At 42.4% G+C, this 18,502-nt stretch overlaps 2 protein-coding genes across 3 annotated transcripts in view; both read left to right on the top strand.

Annotated features, from left to right (window-relative positions):
- LOC108164872 overlaps positions 1-18,502 on the top strand; it is a 122,821-nt gene that overhangs the window by 49,522 nt on the left and 54,797 nt on the right. The window lies entirely within an intron of this gene.
- On the top strand, positions 282-992 carry LOC108164873. The gene is made up of 3 exons (XM_017300818.2): positions 282-403; positions 461-588; positions 641-992. Exons 1-3 carry the CDS (start codon positions 355-357, stop codon positions 785-787), a joined length of 324 nt encoding a protein of 107 aa, XP_017156307.1. The 5' UTR covers positions 282-354; the 3' UTR covers positions 788-992.

The raw sequence follows: 18,502 nt of genomic DNA, 5'->3' as shown, positions 1-18,502 counted from the left end.
GGTTTTAAAATTTTAAAATAAAATGATTTTACTGATATATTAATATTTAAATTTTATGCAGCCATTATGCAGCCTCATGCGTTGTGTTGGCCTAAGAGTTCCGGCTACTAGAGAGTCTGACAGCCGCCACTAGCTTACCTAACGTAAGCTAGATTGGCCGTTTCACCCAATCGCGCTCTAACTAAAACAGAATGTTCCAGCTGATTCCCAATGCCTACGGTCACACTTAGTTATGGTAACAATAAATAGCAGCTACGATAGGCAGCACACGAACTGCCATTATGACAAACGAGCTGGCTTTTGTATTTATCGGTGTCTCTATTGTGTTTTGTGATTTTTCTAGATAAAAAGAAAATGAAATTGCGCAGCCAATCCTACCGTGAAATGGTTAAAATACTCAAAGGTACAGTGCGCATAATCTGGTTTACACTCTTCTAAGATATCTATCTTTTACCCGCAGACGCTGGTGTCTATGAGGAAGGAATGCAAACTTCAGAGCTTAAGAAGCTTGCGCAGGCCGTGGAAATGTCCACCATGGAGCAAATCGAGGCAAACCAGGAAAAGCAGCAATTCGAAAGTGCCCGCAATGTAGTGCACTGGGATCCATATGTGAAGTTGCTTTACACGTGTTTTCTTGCAGGAGGGCGAGCTGGAGGTTAATTCATCGCACCCCGTGGAGCGTCAGACTGTACGTGAGCGCAGTGCAGACGGGAACAGCCGCGTACTCCGTTCGCATTCGAAGCGTGTCCAAACCAACAACAAAAACAATACCAACAGTAGCAACTAAATCAATGCAGATCATTCATCCCCATCCACTTTATAAATCTTTGTAATATTTGAGCTTCGCTTCTATCGCGGGGCATTCTTCCTCAGACGGAAGAACGTTTTCATCGGCTTTTCGCGTGCGTCCAGACAAGAGCCATTTCCCTAACCCTAAATTTCATCCGACACACTCAGCCCCGGCGATTAAATATAATGAAATATATGTGCAACTACGCTCTTATTGATGTTTCGATATGATAATTATAATTTGGATTTATATTAAGAAACTTAATAAAATCAAAAGGCCTTCAGTGGCAAATCAAAAATCCAAATCGAAAATAAACAACAAATGCCTCCCTGGCTTAAATCTAAACTAGTCATAGATTTATTTGTAATTTTTTTCCCGGCACCCACTTCTGTTGCAAATGAAAATCATGGGGCAGGTGTGTGATCCCCGGTCCAGGGGAAATATAGGTTAGGCTAGAATAGGTAGAGGCGGCTGCGAGGCTCGCTCGGGGCTCGGCACACTTAGGCCGGTTTCGGCCCGTTGTTATGCCGCTTGGGATCATTCCCTTCCTGCAAGTGAGACTTCATGTCAGCAGTTGCCCCAGCCAGATGCTCTTATAAAGTTTGCGATCTTCCTGGGACACAACGTAGACAACGTCGTTTAGAAAGGCAGAGCCTAAGTGTTGTAGCCTTATTCTGCTGAGAGCTGGACAGGAGCAGAACAGGTGTTCCAATGTCTCCTCCTCGTCCTCGTCTCTGCAGCTGCGGCAGAAATCATTATGTGGGGCACCCAGCCTGTTAGCGTGGGTGCCTACTAGCCAAGATTATACCACGTTTTTCCAATACAGCAAATACGCCCCGACAACAGACCATATTCTTTTTATACCCAATACTTAAAATGAGTATTGGGGTATATTAGATTTGTGGTGAAAATGGATGTGTGTCACGTCCAGAAGGAATCGTTTCCGACCCCATAAAGTATATATATTCTGGATCAGCATCAATAGCCGAGTCGATTGAGCCATGTCTGTCTGTCCGTCTGTCCGTCCCCTTCAGCGCCTAGTGCTCAAAGACTATGAGATCTAGAGCAACGATGTTTTGGATCTAGACTTCTGTGATATGTCACTGCTACAAAAATGTTTCAAAACTTCGCCCCGCCCACTTCCGCCCCCACAAAAGACGAAAATCTGTGGCATCTACATTTTTAAAGATACGATAAAACCAAAAACGCAGAATCGTAGAGGATGACTATGCGTTCTAGATGGTAAAATCTCAATCAGATCGTATAATTATTATAGCCAGAATCAAGAAAACAATTTCATTCTTTCTCGCTCTGTCTCTCTCTAACACACAGGTTTCATGGTCGGTTTTGCCAATTGCAAAATATGAGTTCAAGGATCTCAGAACATATAAGAGCCAGAGCAACCAAATTTGGTATCCACACTCCTGTGATATCGGACCTTGACCGTTTCGTGTCCAAATTTCGCCACACCCCCTTCCGCCCCCGCAAAGGACGAAAATCTGAGGCATCCACAAATCTCAGAGACTATTAAGGCTAGAGTAACCAAATTTAGTACACACACTCCTATAAGATGTCACTATATAACGCATATCTCAAAATTTCGCCCCACCCCCTTCCGCCCCCACAAAAGACGATAATCTGTTGCATCCACAATATTGCAGATTCGAGAAAACTAAAAACGCAGAATCATAGATAATGACCATATCTATCAGATTGCTGAATCTGGATCAGATCAGATCATTTTTATAGCCAATAGGAACAAATCAATTTGCAGTGGCTACGCAGCGCCCGACGTCACGCTCAGACTGATTTTCTGTCTCTCTCGCACGCACTCTTTGTCGTGTCGTTTAAGATTAGCGGCGTCTGCCGGAGGAGAGCCATACTGACTTAGTATCGGGTATAACTGTAGAGTTGCGGTGTCCGCAGCAGCTCACAACGTTCCACCTCGTTTGTGATAATGTATGAAGTATTGAGCTTTAATTTTTTACGCTTTTAAATATATAAGCCTTTTCTGTTTTTCATGTTGTAAGTCCATTGTATACCGTCAGCCGAGATTGGGCCAATTTTCCAGGTTTTTGTTTAAATAGTTAAAAACATTAGAGAGTCCTTGGCGAAAAACTTGTATCAAGAATTCTGAAAAAGGGAATTTTTCTTCGACGTGCAAAAATTTCATATATTTCATGAGTTTTTCTACTCTCCCACTTACATCCGGATGTGTTCATTCACTTATGGGATATTTGTTATCTTATATATCCATATCTAAAAGATTTTAGACATGGACTTATTGGCAGTAAGAACTAGATCAAGAAATTCTTAGTTGCTTTGTTATCCCACTTTGCTCCACAGATAAGGTCTCTGAGACATAGTCATAGTTCACAGTCAGAGAGGGAGATGTACACGGCTCGATCGACTCGAATGAAGAATACATATCTATACAGACATATTAAATTGTGGTATAAATTGCCTCCGCCCTGCCGTTTCATACGGTTACACAGGGCCAATGTACCCAGCTATGCAAAAATGGTTGGGGCCCGTGGGAGTGGTGGGAATGTCAGACATTTGTCACAAATGCTACGTAGTACGTTCCCGTTTGCGCCACAGCCGCAGCCGCGTCGCCGGAAACATGTTGAATACGAGTGTTTATGTTCATCAAGAGAGCTGATAAAAATTGCCTGGGCTCCGGCCTCATTTGTTGCTCGCAGGATCCTCTGAGCTGCCATTTTCGGACTTCTTTGGGTTCGCCATTCGGTTGAGTGGAGTTCATTTGGTAAGTTGTGTGGGTTGCTGGGTTCCCAAGGTCTGGGGACATTATTTAATAGATGACGGCACTTTGCTTAACAAGCAGCCGCATTAGTTTACCCCCGCTTTACTGCCCCATTGCCATTCCCGGGCCCAGCAGTTGGTATGTGCCTGGCATTTATATACAGATATTTGGCCCGGCCCCCTCTTCCGCACTCAGTCACATTGCGATGACACAAAATGCGTGTAAATTGTGTGATTATTATAAGTGGACAATGTGCCGGCTAGGCATCTCCACGAATTCATGGACCGAATTCAAGTTACACTCGGACCCAAAGAAGCCGCGGCCTTAGTTTGTAAGCTATTAGCCACACACACACACACACACACCCCTTAGTATACCGTCCCAACCTCTCCCCCGGCCACACACACTAAATATTAAGGAAAATATATTTTCGACCGAATCGGCTTTTAAATCTCTGAGGCACAATTGTTGGCAAACATTTAATGTTCGTGCCCGAAACGAGGGTGGCAATAATGGCAACACTCCTTCAGAGCACCCACATACATACAAACATATGTACAAACATGTGTAGTTACAGGCACAGGACCACAAAGCATGCAATGGTGTTTTAAGAGGCCCAGAAAGTCAATTCATTGAATCCCATAGGCCCCCGTTAAAAAATACTTGGCCGTTTAATGCATACATAAGAAAGACTCTTAGAAACCGAAATTAATACAATTTCTACTACACTAAATAGGGGCATTTCCAAGATGTCGAACGCGACAATCGTACACATATCATAGCAAAAAAGTAAAAATACAACGGATTTTTTTATACCCGCTACTCAAAATGAGTATTGGGGTATATTAGATTTGTGGTAAAAGTGGATGTGTATATATAGTATATAGTATATATAGTATATATATTCTTGATCAGCATCAATAGCCGAGTCGATTAAGCCCTGTCTGTCTGTCCGTCTGTCCGTCCGTCCGTCCGTCCGTCCCCTTCAGCGCCTAGTGCTCAAAGACTATAAGAGCTAGAGCAACGATGTTTTGGATCCAGACTTCTGTGATATGTCACTGCTACAAAAATATTTCAAAACTTCGCCCCGCCCACTTCCGCCCCCACAAAGGACGAAAATCTGTGGCATCCACATTTTTAAAGATACGATAAAACCAAAAGCGCAGAATCGGTAAGGATGACCATATCTTCTACAGTGCAAAATCTGAACCAGATCGTATAATGATTATAGCCAGAATCAAGAAAACAATTTCATTCTTTCTCGCTCTGTCTCTCTCTAACACACAGGTTTCATGGTCGGTTTTGTCAATTGCAAAATATGAGTTCAAGGATCTCAGAACCTATAAGAGCCAGAGCAACCAAATTTGGTATCCACACTCCTGTGATATCGGACCTTGACCGTTTTATGTCCAAATTTCGCCACACCCCCTTCCGCCCCCGCAAAGGACGAAAATCTGAGGCATCCACAAATCTCAGAGACTGTTAAGGCTAGAGTAACCAAATTTAGTACACACACTCCTTTAAGATGTCACTATATAACGCATATCTCAAAATTTCGCCCCACCCCCTTCCGCCCCCACAAAAGACGATAATCTGTTGCATCCACAATATTGCAGATTCGAGAAAACTAAAAACGCAGAATCATAGATAATGACCATATCTATCAGATTGCTGAATCTGGATCAGATCAGATCATTTTTGTAGCCAAAAGCAAGAAATCAATTTTCAGTGGCTACGCAGCACCCGACGTCACGCTCAGACTGATTTTCTGTCTCTCTCGCACGCACTCTTTGTCGTGTGGTTCAATATTAGCGGCGTCTGCCGGAGGAGAGCCATACTGACTTAGTATCGGGTATAACTGTAGAGTTGCGGTGTCCGCAGCAACTCACAACGTTCCACCTCGTTTATATTATTTTCTACTTTAAAGTAACTCTTGATTAGCCCTATAATTGGTGCTAAGTTCGATTTTGGGCAACTATTCGGGTTCCACATTTTTCCATTTTTCGCACGGGACGAAAATATAAGTCAAACTCAGATTTCAGCGAAAGTTGAGGCAATATATTGATGCAAATTTCTGATAAAAGTTTCAATTTAAATTAAGCTTAAACCTTTGTCGCACGTCACAGAAATTTCTTGGCTTAAAAAAAGAAAAGGTCAAAAAAATATCCCGTAAAACGATAGTGGAAATATTGTATGCCACTTTTTTTATATAGTTCAATATGCTTAGAGAGAATCGTCTTTAATATGGGAGAAAATAGTAAAGGAAAGCATGAAAATAAAAATTTCAAAAAAGTGAGCTTCTTCTTTAATGGGTTTTTGGATCAAAATTATTGAGATTGTATGTCAATTGGTTAAATAAGAAGAGTTTCAGTATTTTTAGAAAATAATATTGGGACAAAGGTATATGGAAATGTGTTTTAATTTCTTGGCCGCGGTACAGTTTTCACGGGAAATGTCTTAATATTTGGAATAATACACTCTAAGGCATTTATTTCATCTACATTCTAAAAATGTTCAAATGCACTTTGGATCAAGGTTCGGCTCCGCTGGTCCATACCTCACTGTACTGCTCGAAGCATGCTACCATGCATTCCAATAATTCCAACAGACGTGCCAATTGAATTCAAACGCGTTCCATTTCCTATTAGACAAGCATTCGTAGCAAAAACAAGAAAATCGCAAGGCCAAACGATGCCAGTTTGCGAAAACCATCGAGCTTATTTTGTTTGGCTCAAGGAGAACTTAAACGGAAGAAAAACTTTTTCTGGGTCAGCTAGTACATATATATATATTTAATTATACTCCTTACGGAGGCAACCATGACTCGTTTTGCAACCCATTTGAATTTTGAGTGGCTAAGAAATACTATCATGAGCGACTACATATGTATATGGGCATTTCGGTTGGAATATTCATTTGGCAGCCCTATATTGAAACATCTTGAAATAGTTCCCATAGGAAAACGCTGAAAACTTTACCGAATTATAGGAATAAAATATAGAACAAAAGAAAACTTCTAGATTTGTTGTATTTTTTCTGAATTTTTAAAGTTAAGCTATACTACAAGCCACAACGAGTGCAGTTTTGGCAATATCCTTACTAGAGCATTTTTTTTTTTTTTTTACCGATTTCGCAGTGGCCTACAATATTTTCATGTTCTTATTTGCAAATTTGCACTTGAGAACTATTGTCTAGGACAGATGGAAACTCTACTGAGCAGCCCACAGATCGCTAATGAAACCCAATGAAATAAACGAAGACCAACATACACAAAACTATTTAAAAACGAGGGGGAACGTTGTGAGTTTCTGCGGACACCGCAACTCTACGGTTATACCCGATACTAAGTCAGTATGGCTCTCCTCCGGCAGACGCCGCTAATATTAAACGACACGACAAAGAGCGCGTGCGAGAGAGACAGAAAATCAGTCTGAGCGTGACGTCGGGCGCTGCGTAGCCACTGCAAATTGATTTGTTCCTATTGGCTATAAAAATGATCTGATCTGATCCAGATTCAGCAATCTGATAGATATGGTCATTTTCTATGATTCTGCGAATGTTTTCTCGAATGTGCAATATTGTGGATGCAACAGATTTTTGTCCTTTGTGTGGGCGGAAGGGGGTGGGGCGAAATTTTGAGACACACGTTTTATAGTAAGATCTAACAGGAGTGCGGATACCAAATTTGGTTACTCTAGCCTTAATAGTCTCTGAGATTTTTGAATATCCCCAGACTTTCGTCCTTTGCGGGGGCGGAAGGGGGTGTGGCGAAATTTTGAAACAAACTCGTCTCGGTCCGATATATTAGGAGTGTGGATACCAAATTTGGTTGCTCTAGCTTTTGTAGTCTCTGAGATCTAGGCGCTAATGTTTTACTCTAAGCAAAGCCGCCTATGCTACGTGTGTGTTAGAGAGAGACAGGGCGAGAAAAAATGAAATTGTTTTCTTGATGCTGGCTATAATAATAATACGATCCAATTCAGATTCCGCAGTCTTAAAGATATGGTCGTTCTCTACAATTCTACGTTTTTGATTTTTTCATATCTTTAAAATTGTGGATGCCACAGATTTTCGTCCTTTGTGGAGGCGAAAGTGGGCGGGGCGAAGTTTTGAAATATTTTTGTAGCAGTGACATATCACAGAAGTCTGGATCTAAAACATCGTTGCTCTAGCTCTTATAGTCTTTGAGCACTAGGCGCTGAAGGGGACGGACAGACGGACGGACGGACAGACGGACAGACGGACGGACGGACAGACAGACAGGGCTCAATCGACTCGGCTATTGATGCTGATCAAGAATATATATACTTTATGGGGTCGGAAACGATTCCTTCTGGACGTTACACACATCCACTTTTACCACAAATCTAATATACCCCAATACTCATTTTGAGTATCGGGTATAAAAACTACAATTATGTATTTCTCATTGTTGCGTAATGGATTGAATGGACGACTAAGCATTCAAATATATGGACTCAATAATGCCAATGAAAAAAGCAATCAGCGGTCCTTATTGTTTTTATTTGCCCATGGAATCCCTCTAAGAAATATCTAATTTCTTTATGATTCAAGGGAAAAGCCTGTACCTCTTTGACCTGGGCACTGTTCGGTGCACTGATTTCCACGCTAGGCCATGCTAAGCCTGCAAACTGACGGGCCGACCTCAGCAAATAAAGTTGCCACATTGTGCAGGGTGCAGGGGGTTGGTGGAGTTCAACTTCCGTTTTGACATCCTGACTGGCAGTTGATTTCCTTCATTTGATGTGGAATTGCATTTATTTGTATTTATTCCCGCTGTGGCATTTTTATTTTGCCAGATAGATTTTTGCATCCATCATTGTCAGGCACGCTGACATTTGTCAAAGGCAGCCCCCAGAGCAACGCCAGCACTCCACAAGCAATCCAGTATTGACAAATGAAGCCGCATTCTGGCATGGAAATCGAAACGGTGCTGCTCCCATCCCCGTGCCCCCAGAATCTGAGACAGAGTCGCTGACGACAGGGCCAGAGCTGCCACATTGCAGCAAACAAACCACAAAAACCCATCAAACCGAGGAAACCGCAGCTCGTAGACGAGGCGAGGCGAGGCGAGGCGGGGATGGCGCGGTGAAAGAGCTGGCTGCGGCTGCATTACCTGTTTCAAAAAGTAACTTTACGAGCCCCGCTGCCTGTGTGCGAGTGTACGAGTGTGTGATTCAGCTCCCCACAAAACAGGCAGCAATTCATTTGGCAAAGTGCACCAGATCGCGACGTCTTCATTATGGGAGCTCAGAAAGTGGTTGACGTTTTCGACGGCGTACATATGTATGTAGAATGGGGCGATGAAGACGCTGACGGGAAGTTCAACGATTGGTTGGTTACACAAGTTAATGGCCAAAAAAAACAACAAGATGGAATTGAGGCTCCAAAATGTTTTTTATGGCTGGGGTTTTTTATTTTAATTTAAAAAAAATAGTATTATGAAATCCTTTTATTTCAGATTTCGGTTTGCGTTTTTCCATGTTACTTGAGTAAGCTAGTTCGCCGAACTAGAACTATGCGGGAACCAGATCGGAAGAGAACTACAGATTGGAGCTGGTTCAAGGGGCAGTTTTGCTGAATCGAGTTTGAATGGGAAATAAAATCTTATTAGCTATAAAACATCCGTGGACTTTCTGCGTCAATAATACATACATGTATGTATATATGGGGGTACATGTATTAGATTTGTGGTGACAGTGGATGTGTGTATCACATCGGATTATTATTTTAGCCAGAAGGAACAAATAAAACTGCGGGGCTACGCAAAGCCCAGCCCCGCGCTCACTCCTCCTCGCACACACACTCACTCTCTTCCTCGTTCAGTGTGCACCCTCTGGCGGAGGGAAGGACGATAAAACGACTGGTGTTGGTGTGCCAAAAGATAGAGAGAGAGAGATGAACGGAATAAAAAACAGTATCTGAAAAATGGAAGACGTTAGGGTATTATGAAACTCTAATCATATAGCATTAGTTGGAAGGAGGATAAAATGAGTGAAACAATTAAGATTATAATAAACTAGTATAGGGGATATTAGGTTTTTATTTGAGATTATGCCGAAAGCAGATCAACAGATAAATCGACTTAGGGACTATTAACTGTTACCAGTATTCCGTATATGTACATACGTAGTACAAAGTATTTCATCCATTTGATGTCTCTCTTTCTTTTTTTTTCAGGTAAGAGCATTACTGGGAACGCACAAAAATGGCGAAGATGGCGACAATGTCAGCAAATGGTTGGCGGCCGCGCAGCCAGGAACTTGATTAATTTAATAAAAAGCATTATCAAGTTTAAGCTGCTGAAAAGTTAGACACCCAGCCCAAACCAGCTTCTCCAATGGAAAATTGTCTTTGAAATGCATTAAACTTTTTAGTGGGCGCAGCGGGAGGGAAGAGCTCATCAGTGGATGCTCATTATAATCGTCGTTATCCCGGTGAGGAGAATCATCGTGGGTCGAGGCGATTATGATCACAAAGGCACTGAAAAGTGCGGCCTGCATATTTAATCTGCACTCGGAGGCGCCTCCAAAGTTTTTTGCACTTTGTTAAAACGAAACCAGTAAGGCACACTGGCGTGCAACGCCAGAGAAAGGTTGAAGTGAAGGGGTGGCAAGGGAAGGGAAACAGAAAATAATTTCATCAAATCGCTCGCTAAACAGACACTGATGGACGTGGAACTTGGCCAGCCACAGACAGAGGAAAATAAACATTTCCATTCTGGTGGGCAGAAGTGTCTGTTTGAAGAGGGCCAAACAGGCGTTAAGTATGCCCTCAAGTGTGCCACTCTTTGAGCCAAGCTGCCGGCCACCTGTCTCTCTTCAGCAGCTACTGACCGCAGCCCAAACTACCCTCGGCTCCTGCCGCACTTGCCAAACTCCCTCTCTCTTGCTTGACTCAGCAGTCAAGCAAATGGCGTCAATTTCATCACAAGGCAGCTTAATTAATTACCAAAGCAGCTGTGTCTGTGGGGATGTACCTTAGGTGGTTCTAGTGGCGGACAACTTTTTTGGAAGGATATTCACAGCATGGGATACTTACTACAAGGGAACTTTGCCACGATAAGGATTCGGTCTCAGAACTGAAATTCCTGCACCATGAAATACTAGACTCTTCAAAGAACTCTACCAATAATTCATTTGAAATCAAATATTGTTTCTGATTAGATTCAGATTATACCTAACAGGCCTTACATATTAAGAAGATTTAACCAACTCTCTCCACCCTCCCACAGACAAGGGTAAACAACTCTCCGGCCATCTAGCTAGCCTGCCTTTCTGGTTCATCGTGCTGCCAAGAAGTGCATGAATTACCATTAGGACAGAACTAGCGGCCGTGGTTCCTCTCTTTCTCTCTATGTTTTTTCCATCTCTCATGAGATGACAGAGATCGCGGAGTGACCCAACATTAGGCATCAAATCAATTCGTCCCTTTTACAAAACAGAGACCAAAATACCGGAGCCTTAGCCGCGGTTCACTATATAGGTCCAGCCGGTATTACATGTCCTCTCTAGATGCTTCTTCCGACTCTCTAGTAGACTTCGGATTTATGACTAGATATTTATATCACTCATCGGCATTTCCCAAGAGCTCCATTTCCCATTTGATAGTAGTTTGTTATAATCGTATTCGTATCTTTGTGGTTTAAGGCTTTCGCCGCCAATAATACGATCCGATTGGTATCTGCACTCAGCTATTTTCCAGTCAGGATGGATTCTCCAATTTTTGGCTATTGAAAGTGGAAAGGACTAGTTGCATGGCCTAAAGCGCTTGTTCTTGAGTAAAGTTTCCCTGTACGAGTCCTTGGACGTACATCTTCTTGTCAAAATTATCCTTGAAGTGCTCGATGTCATCCATGGTTATTTTATCGATTGAAAAAATCGTTTGTTCTCTAAGACATTTAGAATCAAGTCATGATTTAAATTCCCTCCACTTATGAGATCATTGAACGCTTTTTGAGGTCCTTAAGGGAAACCACTGGAGCTGGATCCACCTTTAGACTGCACATCACCTGCTTGATTATTTTCACCAAAAGAAGTAGTTTCTGGCTGTAGCCATCAACACGCAGGACCAATCTCTTTATAGAACAGACCGGCCTCTAAAGCTGGATATAATTGCTCTGCGATGCTAAATTCCACCAAGTCGGTATAGAGCTCGCCAGCCATACAATGCCGTTCACTTTCTGACCAAAGGAGTGATGAAGTATATATTTGTGTAGCCATCGGGTAGTTGAAAGATTGATTATGAGGGTCCTGGGATGACGTGGTATATGTGGCCTACCAGCCTCTTGCCAGTCCGTGGTTATGAAGGGATTCGGTTGTAGAAAGTTCAGTTCATTTAATGGTGTTTGATCATGGTGTCGGACCATGGATTTCCATTTAAGGGGAATAGGAATCGTTGAGTACTGTGTGCGAAAAAATGTCTCCCTATGATCATAAATATGATCCATATATGGTATGACCGAGGAGATCATTATGTTGAAATGAAGCGCACTTAGGTGCTCTTTAAGTAGCAGTAGAGCAGCTGCATCATATTCAAAATGCAGATGTGGTCCTGTAAGGACATCTTTTGGTGGCAGATACCTAATGCCCTCCACCACACGCTGTACGTCCTGGATCGCATTATCTTATCTATGTGCTGCCCTCTGTAGTGTTGAAAGACACAACGGATGGCCCTACTGACCAATATCGTGCTCAACTCAGGATTACATCTAAAACCTTATTCACCGTCTTGCCATCGTTTTGCAGTTGGTGTTTTATGGTGTTCTTACAAACTTATCAAATGTCAAGATCAAAGTTTCTTTGGTTCTGTTTGTGGTATGTGTATATGTTGGACAGGGCAGCTGGGGCAAGTCGGTGTGGTTCCTCAACATATGGGCGCAAGGGCGAATGGCTTTGGTGATCCAGACTTTGCTTTCGCTGTTGTTCTTGACCTTCTGCTTATGATTGGACGATGACTTTTCAAGGTCGGCTTGACCACGACACCAGTGGGCACGGCTCCAACGGACGCACCAGCGTCTGAAACCGCCGGATCGAGTCCTCCGCAAGGTTGCGCGCCTTGGCTCAGTGGTTGTGTGTTCTCGATTCTAATAGCCTCGCTGGTCTGCTGCTGCTGGCCGGTCGGATGTTATTTAAACCGACTTCAGTAAGGCATTCGACTCGGTGAACCACTTCCTTTTAGCACAAAAACTGGACCTTTTAGGGTTTCCGACCAACCTCCTGAGATGGATTTCTAGCTACCTTTTTTTTCCTTTTTTTCACCAGTTAAGGTTACTTCTGGAGTACCATCGTGCAGACATCTAGGCCCCTTGCTTTTTTCACTCTTTATTAATGAGTGGCCTTCGGTAGTAAAATACTCTCGAGTACTCATGTATGCGGATCTCGCTAGTTCTTCCAATTTTGGAATGCTGCTCTGGTGTATAGCTCCCTCAATACAAAGTACACCAGGATCGTCTAGAATCAGGCTTTGCGCGGCCTTAATTGGGGTGCGAGTGTGAGAGTGTCATCTTACCCCAAAAGAAAGCTCTTAACCCTGGAACGTCATCTTTTGCCAAAACTCCTCATTACTCCTCCCGTGTATGCACCTCAAACGTACATCAAATAATGGAAAATGGCTTGGTGTGATTTGTATGCACAACTTCATTAAAGGTGACGTAGATAGCCCGTTATGGTTGAGGCTTATATACTTTACGATTCCTATTAGATCAACTAGGAGCTGTATACCGTTGTCTTCTCCGTTTTGTTGTCACACGATTGCCATTGAGGTCGATTGTGGAAAGCTTTCTCATACCCAAGTGATTATTCGAAATCGACAACAGCCGTTTGATATGCCTATGCATCCAGAATCTCTCGCGTCTACCGAAATTAAGTAAACCAAAGTTCCCATAGCAACTTACCCTCAGTTTGAGTGATTATGAGGAAGTCTGTTATCAAAGGCTGTCAAACATAAACTAAACGCAGACGCAGAATCTTCAACTCTTACGGAAGTCAACTGACAAATGCCAGTTAGCAGAAGGAGTGTTGCCTTATCAGTTACGGGGCAGGAAGTTCACAAGTCACGGACCTATTGAACAGTCCTCGTAACCCTTTTAGTTCGGCTTAGTTATAATTTTGCTCGATTGTTGGGGTTACATCTATGTACTTTTCCTTCAGGAACGCGACCGGCTCTTGAGATCTAGACCTCAACGAAGACGAACATGACAGTATCGATTAGTCTATTGATGCGGATCAAGGGATGATGTGCCCGAATTTCTTTAAGCTTCTAGCCTTTTAATCAATATTTACATACTGCATATGGCATACGACATATTGTCGTCATCTCTAGTACGTTTTTCTTCTGTTGAGAACCACGTCCTTTATTATACAGTTGACTGCACTTCACTACCAAGTGGAGGCAGAATAGAAACGATTTTCGGTAATATTGCTTAAATATTATAGAGACATCCATCATCAATCCATATCGAGAGGAGTGGTTCGAAGAAGCATTCCATTATAATAGACTTCCTATTAAAACCAAATTCTGACAAAGGACCGGCAGCCAGGGGAGGCAACAACAGCAGCAGCAGCGACGACAACAACAACCCAGCGAAGCGCTTTTGTCATTTTCTGAATCCAGAATTGATTAGTATTTAATTTCGCATTATAATGTGATTGAACGCGAACATATCCTGGCGGGAAGTTTGCCGGTATTATGTGACCATCATAGTGGAAGTGGCTGGGGGGTGGGTGGGTGGGGGGCGGATAGCGCAGCGTTTGTCCTGTGCAATGTCGTCGTCGTAAGTGCCAAGCTCTGCGTATGCGAGTATGTATGTAGTTTATGAGTGACACAAATATTATTTGATATTCTATTACACCTTCAGCCCCGCCCCGCCACGCCTCTCGCACACAGACTCTCGCTCAGAGGGGCCAGGCAGTGGATAGGGGGAATCTGCACGAGTACGCGGCCTGCTTAGCTCCCAAAGCGCTGGAAACTTGGTCCTTTCTGCCAAAAGCGTTTGAGCTCCAGCTAGCATTTCATATGTGTGTGTGCGGGAGTGTATCAATAAAGCCATGTGTGAGGGGGGTGCGTATCTGTGTGAGGTTGTCTCACATATTCGTAACTAATTAGCAACATGACTCACCTGGGAAACGGCACACATGGGCATGTGTGTGTGTGTGTGTATGGATGCGAAAAGCTTTTCTCTCTGCAGCAAAAATGTTTACATAGTGTCCCCTCTGGTGCCAGCAAATGGCTGCTTGCAACTGGGTATGGGTATGGGTATGACAGTGGCAGAAGCCGCAAAGTGGGAGAAAAAAACCAGCTAATTAGCTGAAAATAAATAATGAGCGAATCGCTGTCCAAATGCGGGCGCATGGAAGGCTTCAGAAGGAGGAACAGGAAGCGAACTGTGGATTTTCTGAGTGTCAAAGAACACATTTGGGGCTGGCTTCTAGTTAAACAATTGTGTGCCTAAAGAATTGCTTTTGGGTCAAACAGAACAGTTCGTCATATGTAAATCACGATAATGGGAGCACAGAGTTGGCTAGAATTGATTTTCTTGGCCAAGATCACATAAGACCAAATTGACTTTCGTGTAATTACGAACAGTAATACATAATCCACAATCCGGAATAGAACAGCTAAGCGATCCATTTGGGACTCTCAAAAGTGTGTCTTTCCGAAGGTTATTCGTTGAATCAATTGCAGCCGAAGTCCGCACTGGGACGGAATTTTACTCCTTGGCCTTCTCCTATATTCCTCCTCGGTATGATGCTGAGGTTTATTCGAATATTCCCTCCTTCCGTCCTTCCCTCCATTTTGAGGGTAAAACAGAAGTTATTTCAATTATTGAAAACTTATTTGCCTCCTCAATCGACCAATTCGTCATCATAACTACAGTTCATCCACTACCGTAGTCCCACCATCTACCTCATGCTGAGAACATTTTTCTTCCATTCCTTATAGAAAGCGAAGAGTTACATATGTATCTGACCCGACAAAGTGCTGATTATTTTTGCCCTTTCATTTCAATCAATCTTTGAAGCGTTCTTGTCCATATTATTCCTCTCCTCAAAACAGGATCGAGATCAAGTATCGGAACTACGTCGTTATTGGAAAGCTATCCGCCATTCCAAAGCACCTCGAGCATCTAGTTATCAGGCAATTGAAATACGTATACTGCATCTGCTTTTATCTTGATATCATCTTTTAGACATCGATCACCATCGACCTTCTCGAGTGCCCGCCTTTAATCATACTCTGCTGATCCACAAACGATCTTTATTAGGGTTTCCTATAAAATCTTCAAAATTGGATGTCCTAGTATCTTTCGAATCGCACACAGCGTGTTTTGTTTTCTAATAAGTATCTGTCAAATGTCGTTACTGTAACCTCAGAAGTCCCGCTACTGTTCATTCAATTTGTGAGTGACCTACTACCCATTCTGTGTGTGAAGATGACGTCAAAATATGTCCGACTCTGACTGTCCCATAACTCGACCTCAATGAGTTAAATATGTGATGCTGGTATAATCTTCCATTTTTGAAACATTATAAAATTAAACTTTTCCCTTCTATTCTCTCCTATTCAAGATCAAATGACCTTGGAGTCCTTTCCGCCCATAATCCGTGTTTTAATAGTCATATTGCCACTACGCTAAATAAAGCCAAGGGTGTCTTACCGTTTGTAAAGCGTTGGTCAAAAGAGTTTGAAATGCGGGTCACGTCACTTAAACACTGTACTTCTGATTCTTGTGTGTGTGGATCCCACAGTGTGAAGATCCACAAGGTAGTAATCTCAAGTGGGATTCTGGTAGAATCTTACCACCAAATTCTTGGAATTTTTGATTCCCAAACTACGGCGAGACCGATTGACTTTGCGGTTCCTTCCAGACCTTACCATTATTTCGGTCAAACATTTAGGGTTCTATGCTATAGCTATTCGGAGGTGAAATCGATCTGTATGCTCATCATGCATTTTATAAGCGATGATTTAAGCAGAAAAAGTAATATATATATGAGCAATAAATTTGGCCAAAAAGTAGTAGAAAAAGTAGATCCGTTTATTTTTGATTTATTAGAAAATTTGCTTGAACATTTCCGAAATGTGATATTTGTTTCCCTTTTCCGCGGGCTCTTTTGGGAACTTAAACTAAATCGTCACTGAAATGTAATGGATTAATTCATTCAGTTTTTGTTTAGACTTCCTTTCGTTGTCCATCCAGGATGTGGCCAACCCCAGTGTGTTCCGTATTTTGCTGATCTAATAAGAAAATAAATATATGTACAATTTAGAATATACACTATTCATTTGGCCGCAATTATATTGTATTTTATTCGTTTTGTAGAACAGTTGTTCATCATAAAAAGCAATGCTCACCGTAGATCAGCAGTGGTCCCGTATTCTTCTTTTATTCCCGATTTTCTTAGTCGAAGCAAAGAGAAACACAAAAGCAAGAGCATACAAGAAGGATAAAGAATATATAATCCGATCCCATACTGCTTGTCAATTTTGTTGCATAATAACTTTAAAATCCTGAACAGCTAGTGAATGCCGATTTCGGGGAAATTTTATGTGTTCGAAAGGTATAGTCACCAAACGGTGTGTAACGGTCAAATGTAATGAAAAGTCACATTTTGTTGCCTAGTGCTATCGGCGGCGAAGTCATCCATGAGAACCATATTACAAAAAGAGCCGCATATGGAACCGAAAAAGGGAAAGAGGTCAAGGGAAAGGAAAGGACCCAAAGGGAAAAGAGAACTGTGTGGAGGGTGCTAAGGGGATGGGCGAGCAATGTAAGCCGAAGCATAAGATGGTCAAAAGAAGCCGAAGTCCTTAATACCCCTCAATTTCCAATACATACATATGTAGGTAGTACCTACTACCTACTAGGTACTATAAACATATAAACAATATTGGTGAAGTTCGATCAGGAACTGACAGATATGTAAATATGGCATAGAAACCTGTACTTGATGGGATAAGAGATATATAGGCTAGACTTTTTGCCCTGCAAGCATCTTGAAAAATAAGCTTACCCTCTGCTAGGGTGTAACAAGCCAATGGATATATGTAGCTCCTCGGTCATCTACGTGGATATCTTGTCTGGGAAGTCGAAGGCTTCCATACCGAGGATTTCAGCACACGTCGATGCCTCCACCCCATCCTGCTCCGTTTTGGAGTCCGATGCCACTGTCTGTCCGATTTTGGGGCATAAACATGCTTCAATAGCTTTTAGCATTAAATTTAGACTTTTATGTGTTTATTTGCTTTGCACGTTTCGTTTTACTGGCACTTTGTCTTTGCATTGCTTTGACCTCCTTCGTTCGCATCCCATGCCCGGTGTCCGGTGTCCAGTGTCCAGTGTCCAGTGTCCGGTGTCCGCCGGACAACTGCCTTCTATCTGCTGTCTGTGTCCCTTGTTTCCGTCCGTATTTGTGCTCGGACTCGTATGTGTCCCTGTAAGTTTTATTTAATACGACAAATGGGCTGTAAGTGGGATTTAAATAAATGTAGCCAACTTCCAAGTCATGTCACAAAAACATTCATCGGTGTGTGTGCGAGTGTCTGTCCATGTCTGCACTTGATATACATATACATATACACATACACATACTATGTACATATAGGGTAACAGGCAATCGAGCATCGATCCCTGGCCTACAGAACCTGACAGAAAGGCGTACAATAATTTCGTTTTTATGTGCTAACATACATAGCCTAAAACTAGTATAAGAAAACTGCCCAGGACGCTGGGGAAGCCGTGGAAGTGGACCGGACCAGAAAGTGGGAATATAATCTGCGACGTATTTACATAACATATATGTAAGAACTTTAAGCTGAGATATTGTTAGGAAAATCTTTTCAGGGAATATCCTATTTATCCGCCATAAACATTGGATGTTCGTAACTGATTTCAGAATAATACAACAACAAAATGTCACAAAACC

This window comes from Drosophila miranda, chromosome XL (genome assembly GCF_003369915.1).
Source record: "Drosophila miranda strain MSH22 chromosome XL, D.miranda_PacBio2.1, whole genome shotgun sequence".
Classification (NCBI taxonomy): domain Eukaryota; kingdom Metazoa; phylum Arthropoda; class Insecta; order Diptera; family Drosophilidae; genus Drosophila; species Drosophila miranda.
The sequence above is the reverse complement of the archived record's forward strand: the minus strand, read 5'-3'. Positions and strand labels throughout refer to the sequence as shown.

Coding starts and splice junctions, on each gene's coding strand:
- LOC108164873 (XM_017300818.2), top strand. CDS start 355: ATGAAATTGCGCAGCCAATCCTACCGTGAAATGGTTAAAATACTCAAA. Junction 404..460: donor AATGGTTAAAATACTCAAAG/GTACAGTGCGCA, acceptor TTTTACCCGCAG/ACGCTGGTGTCTATGAGGAA. Junction 589..640: donor AATTCGAAAGTGCCCGCAAT/GTAGTGCACTGG, acceptor GTTTTCTTGCAG/GAGGGCGAGCTGGAGGTTAA.